Below are 25,224 nucleotides of genomic sequence, written 5' to 3' on the forward strand. Positions count from 1 at the left end.
GTCTACTAGCTCAGAGCAGCAGGTCAGGAGACAGTCTGTATCTCCTTCGCTAGAGAGCAGCCTGGATGAGGTGTTGCATGAGATACCTGTTACACGTCCAGCTGCGATTCATCAGGTTGGAGAACAAGCTCTTCGGTTACCGAACACACCTTTTTAACGCTGAATCCCCCTGGCCTAGGGGAAAAAATGCAAGCTGACAAACACACGTAAAAATCTGGATGGGTTTTTGATTAGTTTGTTCCCTGTTGCTGCATGTTTTTGTGCCAGACATGAGCCCAGTAAGAGCAGAAAAGCTGCCACGTTTGCAAATACCTGTTGGTAGTCAAATAGGAGCACGACTCTGAGAGTCAGAATTTATCACTGGAAGATACCAGTTTGTTGTTTAAGCAACAGGGTGGTTTCAGTTGCCCTGTTAGTATTTGGATTTCCGTAATTTCTGTTAAGAATTTAGCAGACAACATCAAAAGCTTTAGCTTGGGGAATTCATAAGCAGGGATATGATTAATACAATTTCAGACATATTTGTAGAAGATGCAGAACTTGCTGTGGGAACTGATAATTTAATTAGATTCTGGTTTATGTGATTCATATACCTAATATTTTGAGTACTATATTAAAAAATAAATACAACTTAATTTTTCATAGGGCATTACTTTATTCTGCTTTATTTGCAACAAGCAAACAGTTGATTACATGGAAGGCACAGCTTTGATTGGCTGTAAAAATTAGGACCTCATTGTCTGTGAAATAGCTTTCAAATACAGCTAAAGAAAACAGGCTGCATATACATAAATACATAAAATCCCCAGGGAAAAATTAACACCATATTTGGGAATTTTATGTTGAATCTCACAAATCATGCAAAGTCTTGAATACCAGTAGCTTAAACAGAAAAAATGTTCTTCATAAACTATTTATGATACACGTTTCCTAAAATGTTAACTTTCAGTTTTGCACCAAGATTTAATGCAACTGGCATGAGACTTTTAAGTAAAGTCTCCCTTGTATCTCTAGGCTACATACTGTGATCAACAGAAGTGCTGGCTTTATCATTTTCATAGGCATGATGCAGCTGGAGTTCTGTAGTACTCAATGAATTTACACCAGTGAAAGTAAGAGAATCAGACCCACATTTACTAAGTAGAATAGAAATATTTCTTTATAGGTTCAGGAGTTGCTTAATACATGTCTGGATGTATCTGATACGCAGGGAAAACCAGTTTTCTCCCGGACTAACTGCATAATTTAAAATGTATATGCCCTGGATATCTCTAAAATCTAATGTAAAACGAGTTTGCTGTATTTGTGGATACCGTGAAGGTCAAAAGGATTTTATAGACTTTTTTTCCTTATTTAAACAGTGTTTCAGTGATCAAATTCTACAGATTGTTAAAACCCTGTAGCTACCTGCAACTAAGCAAAACTCTTACAATTTACAATAAAAACAGTAGCAGAGCATCATAAATCTGGGTATACAGAAATTCAAGACTTGAAGACCTAAGAAAAAAGAAGTCTTTGGCGGAAGAGACAATATTTGTATAGATTTTCCATACAAAGCCTAGATCACTCCCCTTCCAATTGCCTCTAGAAAGCACAAAGAATGTTATGTATGCTATCTATTGCAAACAGGTAGTAATATTTGTTATAGTCTTTTAGAACCAATTCCATCCAAATTGGTGCCTCTGCAGAACCCCAGCTGCTGTTTTTTGTGTCAAGGAAGAAAGAGAAGTGCAGCAGGTAAGCTGTAAAACCACACATGTAGTGAATCAATTCTGCACTGACTTGTGCAGCAGAGCGCTGGGAGGAAGCCGTCATGGGGCGGCTGAAGCTGGGCTCCTACCGCTGTGAAATAACTTGTGTTGTAAACCTGCCATGCACGAGGAAGCAGAGAGACCAGAGATATGTCCCAAACGGACCCATTTCACAGAATTCCTCCTTTGTAAAGCGCCCGTCGATGCTGCAACTGGAATCTGCCCGAGTCCGGATGGTTTCATGCTTCAGGAGAAGTGGACGCAAGGGTGCAGTTGCAGAAGAAAAGAGCAGTATGATGAAGCTGTCCCTTATTTTCTGAGAGGCCATAACAACTGAAAATATTTCTTCCAGCAAGTGTCAGGATTTTTTATTTTGTTAGAAAATTCAATAGGATTCAGTATGTTTACGTGCATGATTACTTCGTCTTTGTTTTCAATTTTCAGATATAATTCTGAAAGCTACGTTTCTAAAATTCAAAACACCAGAAGTATTTTGGCACTCAGAAGACATCAACATCTTAAAAAAAAGCTTGGCTTTCATTTGTCCTGCATTGTTAACGGTTGGACTTGATGATCTTTAGAGGTCTTTTCCAACCTTAATGATTCTATGATTCTATCTTTTCCCATCCTTTACTCCTCATCAGAGTGGACAGAGAATGCTACCAGATTGCAGGGGTGACATTTTGCTTATGCACAGGGCAACTGACAATAAAAAAGGCAATATAGCTGTGTATTGGGCATATGTGGATTTTTTCCCAATGCTGTATGGTTGGTTCAGCTTCACAGAGTGATGATTTTCTATTTGCTTTTAAAAAGCTAGAATTATCTTGAAGCTATTTAGCCATAAAATTTCCTCAGTACATATATGCATATACAGATAATATAACTAGAAGACAATGAAAGGAATAGCACAGCTTGATTTCTTATTTCTGTTGTTGAATTGTTTCAAGTTCTCTTCTTGGAGGAAGATGTGTTTCTAATAGTTCCAGTTGGAATATACAAAGCTAATGATGTACATTGTTAATGTACAAAACAGATTTCCTATTACAAGGAGCCTTAGACAATAAACATATAATGAGTCCGCAAGTAATTTCTCACTGAAAGCTAACGGTTCCAGAGTCCTTGACCTAAGTGTGGGACTTTTTTGTCAAGATGGCCAAAGCCATCACAAGTACATAAATTGAAAAAAGGCATAATGGCTATATCAATATGTCCAGAAAACTGTTCAGACTCATGAATGCAATCTGCAGTAAGATCAGCCAAGGTCATCACCAGATGTTTCTTGTCCCACATGCCACAGCTTGATTGTATTGTAATTAATTCAGCTCAGAGGTCTCTGCGAGAACCGTGTTTTCAGCACAATTTCAAGCTTGGTTTCAAATACCGGAAATCATTTCTGATTTCTTAAAACATCCTAGACAAATGTGAAACTCTGCAGTTAAAGTATGCCAATGAGTACTTAGAAAAATTGCATTTAAAGAGCATTAAAGGAGTATTCTCAAAGTAGTTGTGAGTAAAGCTAGACCTTTGGGGTTCAGAGACTTAGGCATGTGTAGCACAAAGGCTTAGGGCCTTATTCAGCAAACTATTTGCCCCAGACCACACTGCAAGTTCAGAGGTACAACAGAAATTTGAACTTGGGTTCCTGCACCAAACCATAGTAGTATTTATCCAGTTAGCCATCCATAATATGAACAAACAAAAAAATCAATATTTCCCAAGGTACTTTACAGCTCATCCTCCAGCTTTTTATGGCATATCGGACCAAAAACCTACTATATTCTTGTTGTGAAGAAAGATGCTTTCAGTTATTTAAAGTTTGAGGTCCATTTAAAAATGAATTTCATTAAAGTCAGGTACTCACAGGCATGAAGTTAAGACATAAATAAAAGAGAACATATTTTATCGTAATATACCACTTTATTTTGCTGCAATATTTGCAGAAAGAACACATTGAAATGCACTTCCAAACTACTTTAAACCTAATTCTGGACAATACAAGCCTGAGACAAAATGAGATATGTTAAAAATTATGGTTCTGGTTCCCAGAGGTATCGACCACCAAAGCCTATATTTAACTTCAGGTAGAACTGTGTTCAACATGTCTGAAAATTGGGCCCTAAATTAAAGATAAGTGTTTTTACCTGGGTAACATCCCTATAAGTACCACCCACAAATTATATAGTGATAGTTGTTCCCATAGGAAAATTGTCTTTTGGATTATTTTAAGATAAAAGCACAGACCAATGTCAGCCCTCTTACAAGCTGCATACTAATGCGAGGAGGGGAAGGAAGGATTTATTTGGAATCTTCTAATTGACCTCAGTGGAATTGGGCCTGGACCCATTAAAACATTTATGAAAAGCAGTTATGGAGCATGAATAGTACCCAATCTAAAACATTAATGTCTAGGTAATATTAAAAGTAATCTGTTTAAAAATAGCAGGGAGGAGCAGGAGCCCAGTTGCATTAAGGACTAAATTCCTCCAACTTTTTGTTGGTCTTTTTTATCATTATTTTTTAAACAGTTACAGAGACAGAAGTTGCTGGTTTTCCTTGGGCTTCTCCTTCTCCAGCACCGGCCCAAATGTTAGTGATACTCCTCATTTTCACCTCAGTCCTGCATTATCCTGATTTTTAGACTAATGTGCCAACATATCACAGCTTCATCCTTTCTCAGGAATGACGTAGGCAGTTAAAGGCATTAAAACAAAGAGGCCTCCAAAATTAATGTGTTTTGCAGGAAGCAAGCGTGGGGGTATCCAAAGCCAGAGGGTATGTTCAGAATAGGGGGATTCAATTCCAGGGTGTCACAAAATGTTCTCCATCACCACAGCATGGCAGCAACCTGTTCTTAATTCTATGATAGATGCTATAAATATGCCACTTACTCAGAGTTATTGGGTATGGGAACATGCAAATCTACCAATAATGCAAAAGCCTGTGCTTTATGAAGGGCACAGCTACCAGAGAGGTAACTCTCTAAAGATTTAACAGTAGCTGCGTAACTCCATAGCGTCTTGAGTATGAGCCTCTGCTCATGTTCATTAATCTTGATAAGAGAGGGAATTTACCTCCAATAAATATCCTAACACTAGGCCTCTTACAGCAGCTTTTCAGATAGCTCTTAGTCCAAACAAAAGCTGCCGTTACTGTATGATCCGTAGCTAACATTTTCTGCATGGAAATCGCCTAGCAAAAGTTAACCCGGTTAGCAATGGGAAATTGTGAGTTATAAATGAAAAGCAAACAAACAGATTGGTAGGAAACATCTGTGACCCTCCCTGTCCAGTACATCTTCTTTCCAGTTCCCAAAGCACTGAATTCTCCTGTGGTCCTTTACGATTTATTTCCAGAACCTCCCAAAATGAACAACGGCCATATGCACATTTACCTTTGAACGCATGAATGTTGCGTTGCGTCGCGTCTCTTCAAAGGTGGAAGAACCATGTAGTCATCCGAGAACTATAAAAGATATACTTTCAAAAAATAATGTAGCAGCCCAGCTTTTGACCAGAAAAGATCTGCAAGAGTATGTGATGCCAATGCTTCTACTGCTCTCAGAGGGACGTAGCAGCAATGTGACTGAGTCATCTCACCAAGGGCCGTGACTGCTCCCGTCCAAAGGCTGCCCATGCTGGAAGTCAATGCCTCGCCATTTGTCCCAGCCACTCTCCACAACCCTCCGCTACCTGCCTTTGGCTACCTGCAATTTTTCATGGAAGTATTTAAGACGAGCCATTTTGGAGACGAAAAGCAAAGCATTTTGATTTCAGAATTTTGTTTTAATGTCTCGTGAAAGGTGTGGTCTCAACGCTTCGTGTCCTTGTATTTAATTTGCGCTCCTTGCTTGGGTTATGTCTCACAGAGACCACTGCAGCCTGTTTCTCAGACAAGTCAAATTTTAATCAGACACAACTACTTTCCAGTCTTGTTTATTTCTCAGGGGAAAAAAAAAAAAAAAGATTTTTTTGCAGGGGTACGTATTTTTAGGGAAGAAACAAAATCTCCACTAAAAAATACCTGACGAACATTTTTCAAGTAGGCCTACTTTTTATTTTTTAAGGTCTGTTCCTAGTAAGGAATCTTTGATGCAGTCAGCAAGACTTTTCTTCTGCCTAGAAGACCTATTGATATATAGCCAAAGAGAGAGCAGAGAAAAAAATCCACTCTTGTATGTCACTGGACTCTTAATCTATTTTATGAGCCTTAAACACTACAACTCTTTGCACAGTAGAAATTTCAAAAGATCTAGAAACTCCATTTCTTCTCCTTATGTGGCTTTTCTAAATCTGAAGTTTTACCTTTCATGAATATTTTTAACCAGCACAAACCTTTTTAGACTTTTTCTTACATCTATCCTTTGTCAAGGAAGAAAGAAGCAATCCTATGAATCAGATCCCATGTGCATAATCACACAACTACACGAACTAATCGCATCCATAAAAAGTATTCGGTTCAAACATTGCTGTATAGGGAATGCTTAGCCTTAAAAATTATGCTGTTTGGACTAGCAACTTTGAATACATCTTATGAGCAATTCATCTGCACTAGTACTTTTTTTTTCTTTTTTTAACTTAAATCAGGAGACATGAGCAACCTGACAGCGTCTATAATAAGCCTGCTGATTACTTCACCTTTTGTAATTCTTGCTTCTCTGTTTTGTTTCACATTGCTGTTATACTAAGATGCACCTTGTTAAAATGTTTTAAAAAATTGATTGCCAACTAGGAAGTTTAGAGTAGTAACCTCAGCTAAGTTTATAATGAGCTTCAAATTTGTTACCCCGTATAGAGCCATCACCCGTCAGAAATAATGCAAGTTGGATGGGCTGGACTTGCCACTTAGCCTGGGAGGACTCATTTACAGCACAGATTTGCCACCTTTGGTTTTAGCCAACGAGTCATGGCCAAGCCTGGGGCTCGCCATGCGGGTGGAGGGGTGGTGGCAGGCAGTGTGGTGGCCGGGGATGAGGGATGGTGGGTGTGTGGAGATGCTGGGGACATGGGGGACACCGGGTGGTGGTAACAGGGGTAGTGCCAGGGATGTAGGGGACACCAGGTGGTGGGGACGGAGGCAGGGTACAGGATGGTGGGGACACAGAGGTGCTGGGGATATCGGGTGGTAAGGACATGGGGAACACCAGGGATGCAGGGAGACACGGGGTGGTGAAGATGCAGGGATGCCGGGGACAGCAGGCGTCTCCAAGGACACCTGGAATGTTGACTTTTGAACCCCGACACATTCCGCCTGGCACCGCAGCTGCCAACAGCGGACAGAGACCTGGCTGGTAAGTGAGAAAGCTGCCTGTCTCTATGCCGTGCACAGAAGGGGTCTAGGTGGGGCCTGGGTTGTCACATCTCAAACGTTTCCTTCTGAGGAATAACAGGGTATTAATAGTTTGTTTTTCCCGAGCTGGCTGTAGCTTTGGTGCTGACAGTGGGGATAGTCCTGGGAGGGAACGGAGGGCTCCCGGCCATCGCAGAGGAAACCCACATCTCCTCCTCTACTACCTTCACGCTTAATGTGGTGGGGACTAACGAGGGAGCAGCTTTTCATTTTCTTCACCTCACCCAAGTTTACAGTCCAGCCTTAGCACTTTCCAGAGACGACAATGGGTTTCTTCCAATCATCTCCTCTCCCACCTACCCAAAATCCCTCATTTCTTTCTATCACCTAAAATCAACCTCTCTACATCTCAGCCGTCTCCACTCAGGCATCTTCTCTGGCAATATGGATCTTTTTAGGCAGTCGTCTCAACCGCTCTCCAATCTCTCTCCATCCAGAGTTTTTTTCCTCTCCCATTAATTATTTAAGTTTAAAAAAAAATCAGCCTTGAAGATTTAGGTGGAGAAGGGCCTTCTCCTTTTTTATGTCAATTTTGTTTCCATTTTGTATCTTTCTTCCAGTCCCATTTCATTCTGAGTACAGCATTATTTTTTTTTAAGAAAAAGGCTTAATTATTGTTTATCTGGATCTCCCTGGATCCTATCTCCAAATTACTGCATCATCAACAACCCCCTAAATACACACTAGGAAAATTCACATGAGGGAGAGGCACTGTGAATACTCCAACCACAGGGAAAGCTTCGATCAGAGCTTGCACACTGTTAGACACCACAGAGCCCAGCTACAAAGGCCCAGGAAACTTGATTTCATTAGTTCTACTCATCATCCAACTACGTGTTTCACACTCCTATCATCTTCCCTTATTTCTCTATTCCCTCCTCAGATCTTCAATGCTTCTCCCCTCTTACTGAATCCCTAGGCATTCCCATTTTATTTCTTTTCCCCCTTTTGTTGCTTTAGCCCTGCTACACTTTTCCCCACAATTGTTTTGCTCTGCTCTGCACTTTTGAGCCAGCAGATCAGTGTAAGTGTGGATAGGACACAATGGTTCATTCGTCTAGGTTTCACTTCAACTGCATAGCTAAAGTAGGGAAATTTAGATGCCGTATCTAAGTTGCACCTGGGGAAGCAAATGTGCAGAGGAAGCAACAGGGCTGAAGCTACTGAGAGAAAAAAAAAAAAAGCCTGGCTTGAAAGTAAATGTATTCCTTTATCTGCAAAACAACATTTTTTAGCAATAGGGCATGTTTGTTTTGTTTTGAGATTTTGTGTCTTAGTTACTTGATTAATTGTGCTGATTTTGCTTTGTGTTTCTTATTCACTTGTCTCCCTCTGGTCACGGGATTCTTTAGTCCTCGGCGCCTAAGAGGACAGCTTGGCACTGGGATGGGACTGTTGCCTGTGAGGTTTATGCCATTTTCTACTCTATTCTGAAATGCTTGTTGAACCCTTGCAGCGTTCCAAGGTGTGAACATAACTCCAGTGCGTCTTCCTCCATCAGCTCTCTTTTGTGGCCTGCAGTTACAAGGTTTATTTGCCTGGGTTAGAAGCAGCAGAGACTTCATACTTTACTGCATTTTTTTAAATGCATTTGGAGAATTTCTTTATAAAGTAAGGTTAACAAGTTCGCTGATTTAAGTGTGTTCAGCAATTTAGTCTCTTGGCAAATGAATAAGGACCTTACTTAAAACCCTTTTCTAAACCTATTTTAGAACTTTTTTTTTATCACGTACATCAGTGGAGCTCAGGTCCTGATGACCATGAACATACCTCCTCCAGTGGTCCAAGGTGGGAAGAAACCTCTGCTTACGCTCAATGGGCTGAGATGCAAGTGGTAGAAGTCAGGTTGTGGGGGTATAGATTTCCCATTATACGTAAATAAGACACCTTCCAGCAGGTTCAATTTCTTCCATTTTCAAAATATTGGGCAGAAAGTATTCACAAGGAGGTGAGGAAGAGCTGAGCTGGAATTACTAAGCTGGGGCATGCTGTAAAGCATTTAGGACCCACTGCATCAGGGACAGCCATGCAATCCCCTGGTATGCTCGTACTCGTGGGCTCCAGCAAGCTCAAGAGCTTAGACTGAGCCCAAGCACTTCCCCAACGGGGATGTTCCTCAAGAGACCCCAAGGCGAATACAGTTGTGCTGAGCTGACTCAGTACCATTTTTTAACAGGACTTAGAGGAGGCGAATACAGTTGCGCTGAGCTGGCTCAGTACCATTTTTTAACAGGACTTAGAGAAGGCAACTGCAGGAACCCTGAAAGTGAGAAGACGATCTGCCATGGGTCTCCTATATGTCTCTGAGTAGGATTCATTTCTCTGTGCCTCATTTCCATACCCCATTTTACCACAAAGGATACTTCTTTCCTCTGCTTGGTCTCCTTAAAAACGTCTTTTACAATGAATACGTAGAAGTATAATAGGAATCTGATCTCAGACGGCACCATTTAATTTTATTGTAATAATAGCAATAAATGTACTAAGCACAAACAATGTGCTCAATGTAGAAATAGATTTAATACATTTAACTGGATTTTGAAATTGGTTCTCCATGAATGGACACCCGTTCTTGTTCAGATCAGAAATGGCATCTGGGATGGTACTTTGGAAGATGATAGAATACCTGTCATCCTCATACTGGGATAAAGTAGAGAAGGAACATTAGATTTCCACTCCAGGCCTGTGAAAAGAATTTTTTTTTTTTTTCAGATACTTGGATTTTATTTCATTATGTTTCCTTTTCTTCATTTAATTTAATAATATGTTCCAAATCTATTTATCCAAATGCATCTGTTTTATACTTGGGGAAATACAATCTGAAAAGAAAATGTAACTTTTTTCCAGTAAAGTTGAAAGAATGGAAGGCAACTAATTTTAACATATTGCCACTTCGTGTCATCTTGTTTGCTGATAAAATACATGGTAAAGCGTTTTCCGTAATTGCTTCTTGAAACAAAACAGAGCTTTCCTGAGCTAATGAATGGAGATACATTTATTTATTTATAGGATGTTCATCATTTTAATTCCTTTGTGTTTCACAAATATTAGTAAGTTGATCCATGCAGCACTGAAAAGAAGTGAAGTCTCATTAGCTCCATGAGGCACAGAAATCACATGATCTGCCCACACTTACCAGAAAGATGCACGTAAAGTATAATAAGAATGATAAAAAAAAAAAAAGTTGCTCTTATTACAGTACCTAAACAATAAAAACCTCCCTCTCTCATTCAATATTGCTAACCTTAAACATTAAATATCCTCAGGCAGGCAACCAGGAACATCTAACTAGATAAAAATGGTATTCTTTTTTTATAAATATATTCTTTGATTTCTTTCCTTTTATTTTCTGAGCCTTTACATGATACTTGTGTTATATTTCCAAGTTTTTCCTGCAGCCATGAGGGCTAGAGAAATTATTTTAAAATAACATTGAGATTGTCATCTAATTGCATACCTTCTAGAGCCCGAGTTGTAAGCAGCCTGCTAAATAAGATGAGGTCTGTTGTATTTCAAGGTGGCCATGCTGCTCATTCTGTACTCACACTATTTTCAGGAACTGTAATACCATAATGCGTTATATTAGAATGAATAAATGAAATATTTTATTAGATACATTCCCTTTACAGTGCCTATTCCTTAAAAGGGCATTAGTTATATCTGTGCAAACTGGTGGTATTGCCAGGATACCCCTACCCAAGCTTGCAAAACTATTTAGGAAATACAGATGAAATACCGTGGTAATGGTATTCAAATGTGACCGCTAACAAGCTTTTATGGGCAACCTCCAGACACATGTAAAAGTGAGTCCTTTAAAGTGTTTTGCATTGGTTTATCTTTGCTCTGACAAAGTCACTGGGACTTTTACCAACTGATTGAAATGGTGAGTAAGGCCAACAATGGGGAAACTCCATGTATCATTGCTGTTTAGAAAGAATATGCAGAAAATTCAATGTAAAATATTTTGCTGCATTCCACACTTCTCCATTACAAATATAAGCTCCAGCTCTGTAACTGGTTGTTTGCATGTCTAATGTTATGCGACTCTGCGAGACTACTCACTCCTATGAAATTAAAATGCCGCGTGTGTGTTTGCAGGACCATGACCGCAAGGAATACTTGCTCAATATAATAACTACCAGTTGAAAAACAAAATAAAAATCAACTCTAATTGTGCCCATTTAAATTCAAACATTGAAAAATAACTTAAATATGGTATTTCAGAATGTAAATTTTGTAAAAATCTGAAGATTTTAGGATTCAGTTAGCTCTTTACTCCCTCTGTAACAAGGCTATTACATAGCATCGCTCAGATTGATGTTGAAAATAATGCAGCTGCAAGAGCAGCTGCAGCAAGAATTCACAGAAGCCAGGATGCAAAGCAGGCCCTGCTCAAAGTCCCTGGCTTTAGTTTTCTGTTGTGGGGGTTTTTCCCCCCCCTACTTATTTATTAGTTTAAGTCCAGCATCCTCTGAAATGATGCCTTGCTGGGAATAACTGAGGCTTAAAGCTTTAACGGCTTTACTTAGCCTCACAAATAAAAAACCTGGAATTTACTGTCTTCTGCAAACCCGAGTCACTCTGACAGCAGTAAATGCTGTTTTTTCAAAATGAGCAGTTCAGGGTTGATCAACATTAAGACAGTAACCGTCAAGAAGAAAACTGGCATCAAAAAGGAGGAAAGATACTTCACAGTTAGGCGTACAGGTGTACAAGAGCATCTTCGTGCTTCTGGTATTTAAAAAGTGCCCCCGGGCAGGAGCTGATGAACTCGTGGGCTGCTGCCTCAGCATGTTTGTCTGTCATGTGGCTTGCAGGCAGGTTTGGAGGAAGGTGCAAGTCCAGCACCCACCCTTAGGCTTCCTTTCTCATGACATCCCGAGGGTGACAGGAATGAAATGCAGCAGCAGAGTGCTGGGCCCTGGGTAAACCCAAATTTTGGTAATCCCAAAGGGATTTGCCACCACCCTCACTCCATTTCCTAACCCTCAAGCCTGGGGAGGATAACTGACACGTTGGTTCTTGTTGGTTCTTTTAGGGACAGGTTGATATTAGGTAAAAACCATTTTAAATAATTTTGCAACATAGCTTTACACATAACTTAAAACCAACATGAATAAGACACATCACTCAGTCTTTCATAGCCACCCTGTAAGACCTTCAGAAGAATAGTTCCCAGGGAGATTTGCAATAACAGATGATAGAAAGAAGCAAAGCATCATCATTCACCTCCCAAATCTGAATGTACAATAGCCCATTAATTCAATAGATTCGGTTACTGGCCAAAAGTGTCCTGTACTCAGGACACAAAAGCAATTGTAAACCCCTGCTCCTCTTTAAATCTAAATTCTAGAGCTAAGAGAACACCTTGGAGGATCTCTACTACTGGCAAAGTTTGTAACATGATGTTTGCATCCCAGGTGCAGCCATGCCAAACAGTACAAGTTACTCCTGGCAAAATCAACTGGATAGAAGGAACTGATATAGTTCTCTTTCAACTGCTGTAACATGTTCGGTCACCTTATTACAAGTTAATATTCAGGTTGCAATATCTTGCATCCATTGGAGCTTTGCAGAATTTTCTCAGGAAGGTCATAAAATAAAACGTTAGAGTAGTATAACTTAAAGGTTACAAAAGCATGGGCTACAGAATCAGCATTAGTCTGTGACAGCACTGGCTCCAGTCCCAGTGTAGTCTATAGGAAATAAAGGCAAGAACCAACCACACGTTTAATAAAATGAACACAAACCTGTTAACATCAACTGCCGGATCAGATTTTTTTGTGGCTCACAACCGCCACCGGATTTCCCTTGGCTGTCACTGCTCTTACAAATTTGTGTCGCTGCGTATAAGCGTGCCAAAGACCAGGTTGGCTCGCACATCCTGAATGGGAAATTTGTACCTGTAGAAGGTGGGCCACGCACCCTTCTATTCATCAAGGGAAGGAAGAAAAATTTCCCTACTGTTCTTGTAGCGCTTCAAGGTTAAAATTCATATTGACAAAAATAATGCAGCAGAGGTAATAAACACTCACAGACATTAAAATAATTGTACAAAAGGCAATTTCTTCACTGAAAAATGAAGACACCAAGCTAAAGAAGAAATTAAAACCAGAAGCCATACTAAGAAACTAAAAGCTGTCAAAGTAAAAGAACTGCCTTGAATGTTAATCTGAGCTATTTCAGCCCGTCCTTTTTCACAACCTTTTCTTTCCTGCTAACTTTTATGTTACAGCTCCATTGCCTGTACAAAGTTGCTGAACTGAAGCTCTGCCTGTCAGGAGCTCTCATCTGTGCATGCTTTAGCTCTCAGTTGTTACTGGATTTGCTTCAGCTGCTACTATTAAACCGTTGCATGTCAAATTACAAAGCAATTAGGGTGAAAAGCATAGTTCTAATAAACGGGTTAAAAAAGCCCCAGAAACCCTAACTCTACATTTTCTAGGTTTGTAATGATGACTTTGGAAAGTATTAATGTATCTTTTTAATTAATATAATCCCGAAATTACTGATACGTGCTTCACCTGGTGTCATGTAAGTTTTTTGTCTTTCTGCCTTTCTCTTTTTCCTTCCTCCCAGGCTTTTTTGCCTAGGAATATTTAAAGTTCATTATACCACGCTGTGAGAAATGGAATAAGTATAACTTGAGTATTTGCTAAAACAGTTAGTGAAATAAGGAGGTGGAGAGATAAACTATCCAAATGCTTTATCGTATATTCTGACCGCTGAATTTTGCCTCATTCTGTCTAGCATTGCTGCAGAAATACTGTCTCTAAGATGAAATCCCTTGGAGGTATACCATTAATATAAGGCAACTGTAGTGGGGGTATGAAGGAGTCTAGAGGATGGGTCAATGATAGCTGCCACTGTTGTGCCCTGAATCAGGAGCCAAGGAGGGACTGATGCACAGCTATGGCTAATTCGCTTAATATCTCTGCTTAACATCTCTGCGTCCCAGTGGGACTCATAATATTTAATTACATATCTAATGGGAAATTCAGCCTCACCCTGTGAGTTATTGTGCTTCCTCGATTTCTCTTACGTTGGAGAAGCACAGCACTTCACAGGACTGGTCCTGCCATGAAAATTAATTAGTTTATGCCTAAACAGGGCTTTCAACATACAGATCATTCTGCATGACAAAGTAGTATTAGACAACAAACCAAGTTATTCAATTGAATTATGGAGCCATAAGAAAATTATTGTCTCTTATTTTTAATCAAGCAGACTGCAAGCCAGATTAGTCCCTGATGATGATGCTTTGGCTGTTTCAACAGGTCTTATTACCACCAGAAAAGTTTCTCCCTCTTTTTGCTCCTGTGCACCCTGGAGTTTTCACTGCTGTGTATGTAATCCACTCAATAAAGCCAGCTCTAGGTTTCAGGTTAGCCCTTACCTTCAGTGAACAGTAATTGTTAAGACAGCTTGTTGCAGGTAAATAAAAAGCCTTGTTGGTTTGGAAACAAACCTCTCCACCTTGTTTGGTTTGGTTTTTAGAAACATCCTGTTTAACTGTCACTCACTGCAGGGATACCTGAGTCTAGAAACAGCTCTGAAAGTTTGAGAGAATTAAGCACCAGTAGTTCTGCATTTCTTTTCATGGCATCAGAAAAATCTCAGGTTATAGATGTGCCTATGATTTCGTATGCATGAATGCTTCAGTGCCCTCCCACCAGTTATCAGACTCTTTATTAGCCTCCATAACCCAAGCAGAAGAATTTCAATACTGACTTTAAGGGTCACTTGAGCAGAAGCTTCAAGACAAACTGTACTGCTGGGGTCATAGAAATTCAGTAGCTACCTTGGCAAAAGAGAGCTTAGTTTTGTTTGCTGAGGTATAGAGGTATATTTTTTGCATGGTCTTCTTTGCAAAGATGAATTTCTGATCATAGGAACCCCTTTGTGGTCAAAAGGTTCATCAACTTCCATCTTTCCAGGCTTGCTAAAATCTTTGGGACAGATCAGTGTTAATTTATACCAGTGGAAGATCTGGACAAGGTCTTTAAGATTTCCCATTTCTCATTTAGGCTGTCTTCTCCATGGACCCCTGCTGCAGGAGCATCCTTATTACGAGAAGAGCGGGGGGGACTTGCCAGCACCCTCTCTCAGCTCCCTTGTTTCCTCACCCTGCATTGTACTCCAGTGGTTTCACTCTTTTTCTTTCATTTATTGTTCTTACATTGGAAATCAGACACAATAGTTATAAAGAACAACAGCAACAAAGAAATAAAAGCCACAACAATAAAAGACGAGAAAAAGTAATTCCAGTTAATGACATCTATCTAGGGAGATTCCCCCTACGGGGCAGTGGAGCAATATAGAAGGACATTCAGAAAGAAGATAGCCCCTCAGCCCACTAAAATTCACTTTGCATCTTGATATGATGGCCTTTTTAATCCTTTTTTTAGTTTCTCAGAGCTCTACTTGCTGCCTTCCTTTTCTTCTTCTTACCATTCTCACGCCTTCTTTTTCTCCCTGTTGCTCCTTTTGATTGACTTTGATTTGGCTAGTTTTTCTGTGTTATTACTAGAGCAAAGAATTTGACACCCAAAGATATTAGATTTTTTACTAAGTGTCTAATAAAATTAGTGACGTACGAAGCTCCAGCACTGATTTGCCAAGCTTCTGTACACCCCAGCTTCATTCTAGTTACATAGTTAGTGTAACCAAAAGTTGCCTTTGTTCAAATGGGGTGGTCCCAGTTAGGAGGTTGGATGTTGCAGCTGACAATTTACAGTGTAGGACGTCACAAGAGGTAGCGGTGGAGTTTTGCATTTGATGCAAAACAGCTAAAAGGCTAGCTCTTATCTAACACATCTCTTCGATTAACACGAGTTAATGAGCAGAACTGAGGGGACTGTACGGGGACACCCGTCCTGGGGTGGTGACCAGCAACTAGGGTGGGGTTCGATCGCAGTAATCTAGTATAGCTAGAGCAAGAAAAGGATCTGTATCCTCAGCCACATCTCTCTTGCTCTGAGTTTGGTCTCAGTGCCGTGCAAGGTGTCAGGCACCTTAATTGCTGTGGATCTGACGGCTGATATGTTTTGTGTACCACACAACAGGTGACGGAAGTCGTTATAGGTCTGCTAATGTCTCCTTTACGTTTGGGCTTTCCTCGGGCCTGGTCCCATAGGAATGTGATTATTTTGTGAAGTGAAAGAGCGCGGTCTGTACCGTGAGCTCTCACTGAATTCCTGCCTCATCCCGGAGGCAGGGCTTCCCAGAGCACTTCTGGGATGCAGACCTCTTAATAGCATGTTGGCAGATCTAATCAAGCCCGCAGCACAGTCTGCGGCAACCCTCCTAAACCAAACTTTGCCCCTCTGCACTCGTTCTTTAGAAGTACTCAGCTCCCACCATTTCAAAGCAATCTTTTCAGAAAATCAATAGTTCTTCATCTCCTTCAGAATGAGAGCAAGTAGGACACTTGGACGTTTGCTTTGTAATCTCTTCAAAAATTGCTTTCTTGTCTTCCCAACAGAATTAGGAAATATTGCAATACCAAAAAAAAAAAAAAAAAAAAAAAAAAATAATCTCAAGCTTTTTCAGCACAGCGTCTCAGTTGTAGGACCGATCTTTGCATTCCTTTTCATTTAGGGATTACCCTAAGCTCACTGGTCTGTTTATACCTTAGGCACGCACATACATCCTTGTTCCTCCCACAGAGGAATTATTTGTTCTCACAACTCCACTTCTCAGGAGCCTGCTGTAGAAACCTTTACCATTTTAAAATTTCCGTTTTCTCTCCCTCTTTCCTCTCAGTGGCCCTGTAGCTATGAAAATGAGCCGCTCTGCTCCCGCAGTGCTGAGCTGCTGAATCCAACCGAGGAAGGCTAGCCAGGCTTCACAGCCCCGTCAGACACAGCGTTGACCTTTTTTTCCTAATTGACAATGCGGGGCTTTGTGCTAATAGGATGACATCATTACGCAGAGCTGAAATGCTTTCCCTGCTGTCTCTTTTGTCTCTCGGTATTTTTCTCCCACACTTTTAGAGGAAGTATTTCACTAGGAGGGAGTGGAAGGCAGACAGTTACACAGTGCCTAAAAAACATATGCAGAAAACATCCTCAATCTCTCTCTCTCCATTTTTCCTTAGTCACACTAGTTACCAACGACATATCCTGAGCCCTCATTATGTACTGAATCTTCCTTTTCCTTCTTCCAGGTTGTGATCACTGATGCTTCTTTTCTATATTTGCTTTGCCTCACTGTCCTAGGATATGCTGCCGGGGAGATTCCGGTTCCTTCTTGATTTTTAATTATAATTGTAGTTGTTAGCCTACTGTCCTTTTACAGCTCTAATTTTATTCAAACAACTTGTTAATAAGATCCTTGTGCATCTCTACAGCAATAAATAGTTAACTGAGGTGCCTAATTTTGTGTTAAATTGTTAGCAGTTAACTTTTTCTGTGATACTTAATAATATAAAGTTTTAAAATAATACTTTAAAGAATACATGGAGGGGAAGCCCCAAAGAAATGGAAAATCTTAAAGAGCTTTGTTTTAGCTGTCTTGTGAGGTTGGCTCACCCATTTCAGTAAGTACTATAACCTTTTAAGATGCTGCCTTAAAGCTTGAAAAAATTGCCTTAATGCTGGTTATAGATTGGCAGCCATGTGCCAAAGCATGCAGTCTTGGCTAAGCCAACAAACCAAATAAATATATATGATGGGCTTTCCCTGGAGAAGACAGAAAGAGCAGAAATATCCCAGTTCTGCCTATCCCCCTCTCCTTCTCCCCTCTCCTGTGGCTGACATATTGGGTACTCCCAGCTCATGGTATATATTTCCAGCCTGCTTCGGTGCCTAATGAAAGGGATTCGCTCAGCTCCCAGGTACTTCTGTGAATCTGTTTACCCTAAGCTGGTTTAATTTGCCCAGAAATGCACTAGGAGCTGCAGCAGTAAAAGAGAAGGGTAGTATTCACCAGCTGGGAGAAGCAGCCTCTTAAATCACTCAAGCTAGCTCTACAGGACCATGGCTGTCTATATCCCTCCTGCGAGAAAGGCAAGCACGAAAGATAAGACAGACAAAACATAGAGTGAAGAAGGGAAAAGATTCAGGAGGGAGAGGAAGCAGATCCCATTACTATTGAAGACTATCAAAGTTGGCAGGAATAGGGATTTATCTGTTTTCCCTTTTTGCCCAATCAGTGCCCAACTATTTCATAGAAGACTCCTGGATTCCTGGACACACGAGAGTGATCTTCACGCCACCCTTCCCTTTCTGCATTTAAGCACTGTCCAAGGAGGCAATGACAGCCACATGATTAACATACTTTGTGAAAACTTCTCTTGATTATTTTAATTGTACTTCCTATTTGTTTTTGCACGTTATCCTTAACGACACATTAAGTATTTTAACCAGGATTTGTTTCTTACATTCTGTTTCTCTCATATTTACCTTCAACTTTGGTTCACTTCCATAAGCTATTGTGAGTGATAGAAGGAATTGGAGTTGTGTTACTTTAAATAACAGTAAGCCTAAGCTTGCTGTCTTTGCGTAACAGTGCCTAGTGAACTAGCTATCTGATAGCTGTGAACAGTAATTATTAATACCGTTTAGTATTTCTCTTATGTCTATAGCCTAATGAGATTAGTGCTTTGTTGTACTCAGCACCACATAAACAATTAATATGTGAGTTTCAGCCTCAAAGAGCAATTAGGATAATATGGTTAAATCCCTGCAAAACTACTATGAAAAAAACATGATTAACCTTGCCAAATTTCAGCCCAGAGCCCAATTTATTATTATTATTTTTATAAATGGGTTAAATACAGTGAGTGAAAAGAGTGTTTAGGGTGGAAGTGCTGACAAAACCTTTACTGCAGCAATGTGGACAATGCAGCTGTAATAATGGCAAGTGTGCCCTTATCACAGCGAGGAAAATGTAAGGAGTTCTGATTTTGCACTGAATGAGCCATTACTTATGTCTATCACAAAGAAATAAGAGTACTGAACAAAAAAAGATACATTAAGGGGTTTTTTTTCCCCAAAAGAAAACTAAAAATAAAAAAGATCAGATGTGACTCAGGCTTTCAAACAATAAAAATAGCAAGATGAAAGAACTAGGTTGCTTCATTGCCTAAAGAAATGGCGAGAATCTTAAAAAGTCTGAAACCTGATTGTGAGAGACTCACTTTATGGGCTGCTAAGAAGGTGCTGACCTTCGTCATCAATAGATTGTCTGAGCCTTTGTGGTATTCAGCAGTAAAGGAAGTGCTTAAAAAGTCATCCCGCTGAAAGATGGACTGGAAAAATCTCCACTTCAGATCTCAGCATAGCTGTTGTCGGTGCACATGCTCATTCAGAAAGTCTGTCTGTAAATCTAATACAGATAAATCTTGCTTCATTTTTAAGTGATAAAACTGGAGCATCCTCACCTTAGAGATGGATCAGGATATCTGGAATTCAATATAAGAGAAATTATTATAGAGGAGGGCAGCTAATGACCTATCTGTTGTGGGGCTTTGGATGTGTTTTGTTACAGTACTATATTTCTCTGTCTGTACTAGAGGACATTGACAAAGTGGGATAACACTTGTACAAGTACCAGTGGTATAATTTTCTTATACTTGCTCCATAGTTTTGGATGCAGTTTCGCCTGTTCCAACATTTGCACTGAAATGAACTGTAGCAGATGACTGCCCTGTGATTTCAAATGGCCTTCTGGGAGAAAAAGACTATTATAGATGAAAGAGTTCGGTTCCTATAACTTTCTGGAAAAGTCCCATCACTCTCCAAGTAGTATATTAATACAGCAGTTGTCATTATATGTATCTGCTAGCAGGGTGAGTTAGCCTGGGGGGGGTATCAGGCTAACACAGCTATACGGTTGCCGGTACACAAGTGAGCTCACTGAAAGACAGATGGGGTATCTCTGCACAAAATGCATGTGTGCTGCCGATACAGTCATGCTCTGGCTGAAAAATGTTGTGATGTTATCCTCCAGAAACTGAGCGGGATCGAACATTCACAGCAGAGAGCACAAAATACAGATGGACCGCTAATGACTACAGCTTCTGGGACAGCAGATGAGGTACAACCAGACCATCCTGAACGAGGCAGCTTGTACCTTATGCTGCAGAGGAAGTGAAAATAAAACAAAACAGTGACAACAGAAATCTCTGCCAGTTCTGATCAGGGTTGGGGAGGGAGAACTATTGCTGTTTCCAGATCTGATGCCTAATTTGTCTCTGAGTTTTAGCAAGGCTTTCGTGGGGCACGTTCAATGTCAGAGCACGGGTCCACTTGGACTGCTGTCGGACGGTCAGTGTAAGGAACCTGGTTCAGAGTAAGAAATGTAATCATCGAGTCCCCTTTCTGCTTCCTCGCTGCCGTACCGTCCCCCTAGACCTCCGAACCATGAAAGTGTATGGTCCAGCAGGCCAGCCCTGGGGACTCTCTCCTTGAGTTTGCTTCTTTCTCCACAGCCTCTGCCGTAAAAGGCAACTGTGATCCTCAGAAACAGCGACTTGTGCCGCCTACTGAAAGATTTTACCGAAACTGGGAAACAGACCTTTTTCTAAAGCGCAGCCCCGCACAATTCATGTCCCAAAGAGCTGGTAACAGCAATGTAATGGTTCAGTTTCAAGGCAGCTTAATCCCCTCTGAGAACTACTAGAAGAAATTCCTCTCTCCTGTCCCTCCACTTAAATCAATGCTGAATGTAGCCCAGTGGTTCTGCCTCGCTACATGCAGATTCACGAAGATAGCACTGCAGTCTTTGGTGTTTAGAAAGGTTTTACTTCACAACTGTAAGGGCAAAAGCTTTTTTGGTTGAAATCAAAGTTTAAACTCTGAAGAAAAAAGGGCTCATCAAAGAATTGGCAAAGAATTTAACAACTAGGTGCCAGCTGAAGTGCCAGTGTGATTTATCAGCAGGTTCTTCTCTAATCTGATGTGAGATAATAGGAGAAGGTGTTGAAAGCAGAATCAAACTAGATACAGAACAAAAAGCATAAGTAATACGGTTCATAAGATCATGCACATAAGGAAGTTTACGTTATCTAGTAGGCAGGCCACTCTCCCCAAGAAGGTTTTCTTAGATATAGTGGGAAATCAACAGAGAAAACCAGAAGATTTTAAAAGATAAATGATTTTATGTTCCTTTTGCATTTATATTTTTTTCATGTAAGCCTCTCCATTTGAAGAGATGTGGTTTCCTTACCGATAGACCCAACAAAATACTTAGCTGTGGTGGCTGGCAGTGCCACGGACAGAGGTCTCTTGGCAAAGGTTAACCCTCAGATATGCAGAAAGCTGAACTTGCTTATGACTGATCAAGAAGATCATTCCTGAGAGCTCACGAATTTAGAGTAGTTTCCTTCTGACTATAGCGCTAAATTGTCTACCTGTATTCCCCTGCATAGTGATTCATTAGAAGCATTTTACAGTAAACGCTTCCAAAATAAAAAACAGACATTTTAACCAAAGTCTCAGGAAAATACTTAACTGACAAAGATAATGATTTTCTAAAAGCTTTTCCCTGGAAGTGTTTTTTTATTGAGGCAGTGATTAAAGTGAGCCTGCCTGAGTTATAATGTGCTTCCATTGCACAACCCAAAGTCATGTTAATCAGCTTGAATACCTAAAAATACAATAGAAGCAGTATAAATCCATTTGATACAGCAAAGTTCATTTCAGGTGCTGGTCCACCAGAAAAATGTCTGTAAGTGATTAAAGATTATTGGTCTGTATTTCACAGTTTGTGCTCTGCTTTTTTTTATTTCATGATAAATTACTTTAGACTTCTTAAGACAGTCTCACCGCGAACAGTTTGGTCCAGCCAATTTCCCATTCACGCCGATATCAACTCCCCATCAGATATAGGGCTTTGCCTTTGTAAGCTTTCTGGTGAGGAGAAGAGTCCATTAATTTTCCTTGAGGGCTCCTCAGTACTATATGGCTGCTCAGAGGAAAATTCCTGTAAACTTGTATCTGATGTAGACACTTAAATCTCGTGTTCTAGAGTTCTATAGGACCTTCAGTTGAACAGCCCACCCAAGAGGCTGTGAAAATCTTGTGTTGCCCCTCCAGAACCTGGGATAACCATACACTGCGGGGCCACACCGAGGTCCAGCACAGGTCCCCTATGTGACAGTTATGTTGGCATGACATGGCACCAAGATTGTCCAGCTCATCCCCTCAGCTGGTGCTGGGGCTGGCTGGAGTATCTCTGCTCCACTGCACAGTGAAGATAAATCATAATTTCCTAAATTACCTAGTGCTGAAGCCAGTACTGAAAAACAGGGCTTCCAATCTTTAGGCTATGCTATGGTTTGTTTTAAAAAGGGATTGAATGTCTTAAAAACAGGTAAAATTGCTGCCAGTTGCAAGTACATTAGCCTCTTCCAGCTGCTTTACTGCTGCCATTCAAAATAGCTTGCTATAAATATGATTCCTTTGAGCACTATTCTGACAAGTGCGGAGCACTGTCTGGGAAGGGCCAGTGGTTTTCCATCCCCATTGAACTCAGTAGGAGTTGTGATTGCTCAGCACATTGCTGAAAAAAGTCTGCCGAAATTACCTTAAATCACACAATTATCCCGTCACCTCTCGCTCCTTCTCTTGCAGTCGTGGAAGGAGGAATAAGTTTCTCCACAGGCAGTTCTGCTACAGTAAAGTTTTCAGCCTGGAGGTTGTGAACAACTGTCAAAATCAACGAGTTCCCTGCCTCAGGGCTGGTGACAGTCCCGGCTGCAACCTGGCTTAGCCAGGGGAAGGGGGGGGAAAACATGACAAATATTTGAAACCCTGTTTACATTAAAATTCAGTATCAGCTTCTCATCTGGCCTGAAATGTCCTTCGCCTCCTCCCTTTACTCCTTTCTATAAATTGCCTATTTCTATAAATTCTATCATTGCCTAACGCTCATTGCCCTAAAGGTTGACCGTACCACAGCAGCCAGGACACATTCCTGCAGCTTGTAGGAGTGCAGCAGTGCGTACTGTAGGGCCCTCACTAAAACTCAACAAGTTGCTTATTGTTTAAAATCTGTTTCTGGCCAAACAGAAATGCATTTAGTACGGATCTTTCCTTTGTACAATCTGTACCTGTAGTTAAGTACATTAAACTGGTGCTAAACATAGGGAGGTCTGTTAAACAATAACACAAGGTTAAGGGCTGAGTGCTTATGCTTAACAAACCATTCTGAAAGACGGTCATAATTAAAGCTATTTACAATTAGACTTTTCACCATTGATGGAAAAACTGAAAAGAAAATTACCTGCGCCTTCCACCTTTTCACTCTGAAGTCAGCAGGGGCAGATGAAAACCAACATTTCCTTTGAATCTGAGCACAATTATCAGTTTACAATGCAGATCAAGCCACCTTTCCTATTGTACAGGAACTGGTGCTGAGGGGAGGCTTATGAACTTGATTCTGCACCTTGTACCAGTTTAAATCCACTAGCGATTCCCTGAACAGAGAATTAGGCTGTTAAGGGGGAGGGTTGCTTCTTAGTACCAATGCTCATGTCCTTTGGAGACAGTTCAGTAAGAAACGGTTTTGAAACCTAAATCCGGATCTGAATTTTGCTCAAATGCAGCTGAAGCTGGGACCCCACTTGGAGCTGGTGCCCCTCTGGAATACATCCACTCTGCCTGATTTTCGAACACCCGTCTCTGACCTCAGTCACTGTGCTTACCAGCTCTCAAAAATCAGACCACAGTGATTTTTGGCACCCCATAACAACATACAACGCAAGTCAATCAGTCACAGGGTTTTAGTTGTTTATCTTTTGATTAAAAGCCAGATTTTCCCCTTCTTGTTGCAGATATTACAAACTGATACACTGGCATTACTTTACATAAACAAACATCCGTTATTGAGAGCTATCAAAAATATTTAAGATGCTTTAAACTTTTACACAGGAAAGAGAAAGTAATTACAGCGAGTCTGATATTCTGTGTACTCACTATTGAAGAGTTTTCTCTCATTGGTGCCTACAATACGTCTAGTAGAGAAAACATTTGCATGGGGTTTTTTTGGCTTTGCAATGTTTGAGTATTCTTAACTTTTCCACATTTTCTCCTAGGACTCTTTCTTTACTCAAGTTATGACATCAGAAAGCAACGCTGACTTCCAACAAATTCTCATAAGCATGGATGGCAAGAATGAAACCTCTCAGCAAATGCGTAGTAGTAAGGAGTCAAATGCAGCAGCAAACAAATCGAATGATGTTCCAGAAGCATTGCAAGAGGTCAGTGGGGACGGAGCAGCCGAAAATATAATGGAGAGAATAAAAATGGCAGAGAAAAAGAAGGACAAACAAAGTAATGATGTAGACAGAACAAGCCGTAAACGGAAATCAGAAAACAATGAAAAACTAGCTGTGACACAAGAAGAAACAACATTAGAGACTGGCAATCAGTTAATCCCGACACCTCTGTCTCATATTCCTCTGAAAAGCCTAACGGACATAGAAATGGAGTTGGTCTACACTGATGAGGAGGACATTCCCTTCGAGTTTGCTGGGCCTGTGGTGCCTACAAGCACACAATCAGCCTGCCGGGATTCTGAAAAAGCAAAGGCTCTGAGCGCACTTAATGGCAGCGCTTTGCCCCAGATTAACAAACAGCTTCAGATGACCCTCCGGGAAGCCAGCGCTTGCTACAGGCAGAAGAACTACGCAGCAGCAGCGGAGCGGTTCTCAACAGCACTGGAGGTATGGGGTTAAAGAAGTACGATCGCCATAGCAAAGTAAATGAAAGGCTGTCACTGCACTGGCTGGGTGTAGTAATATCAAAGTGAACAAGGAGCACAAACCTGGGATGTGTATGGTTTAATAAAAATCCTGAGATGCAATTTCTTGTGAAGTCTGAAAATTAAGAGCTATAAATAAATCACGGAAGGAGGGGGGCACTGGACTGAGCCAAAAAATCTCAAGTGATTTTGTGTTTTTCCTCTAAGTCTTCAACCGTATTTATGTATGGATGAAATTTAAGTCCATAGAGTGAAAAAAAATGCTCCTCTTTTTAATCCCAGCTCTATCAGGGACAAACGATATCTCAATAATCAGGGGAATTCCCACTCTACCCCAGCCATCCATGAACTACTGGGTGAAATGTTTAACCTTTTGGTTAAACAAAAGGTCTGTTTTAATCCCTGTTTTTCCCTA

General features: G+C 40.6%; 1 protein-coding gene across 1 annotated transcript in view; it reads left to right on the plus strand.

Moving 5' to 3' along the window:
- Window positions 1-1,813: 1,813 nt before the first annotated feature.
- LOC104081185 (spermatogenesis-associated protein 16-like) overlaps window positions 1,814-25,224 on the plus strand; it is a gene marked incomplete at its 3' end in the record, with an annotated part of 48,906 nt that continues 25,495 nt past the window's right edge. Inside the window, exons 1-3 of the mRNA XM_009583819.1 lie at window positions 1,814-2,042; window positions 21,929-22,047; window positions 24,142-24,771. Coding sequence (XP_009582114.1) covers window positions 1,814-2,042; window positions 21,929-22,047; window positions 24,142-24,771 — 978 coding nt within the window. The remainder of the gene's footprint in view (window positions 2,043-21,928; window positions 22,048-24,141; window positions 24,772-25,224) is intronic.

The sequence above is a fragment of the Fulmarus glacialis genome, unplaced genomic scaffold (assembly GCF_000690835.1).
Source record: "Fulmarus glacialis isolate BGI_N327 unplaced genomic scaffold, ASM69083v1 scaffold8568, whole genome shotgun sequence".
NCBI classification, from domain to species: domain Eukaryota; kingdom Metazoa; phylum Chordata; class Aves; order Procellariiformes; family Procellariidae; genus Fulmarus; species Fulmarus glacialis.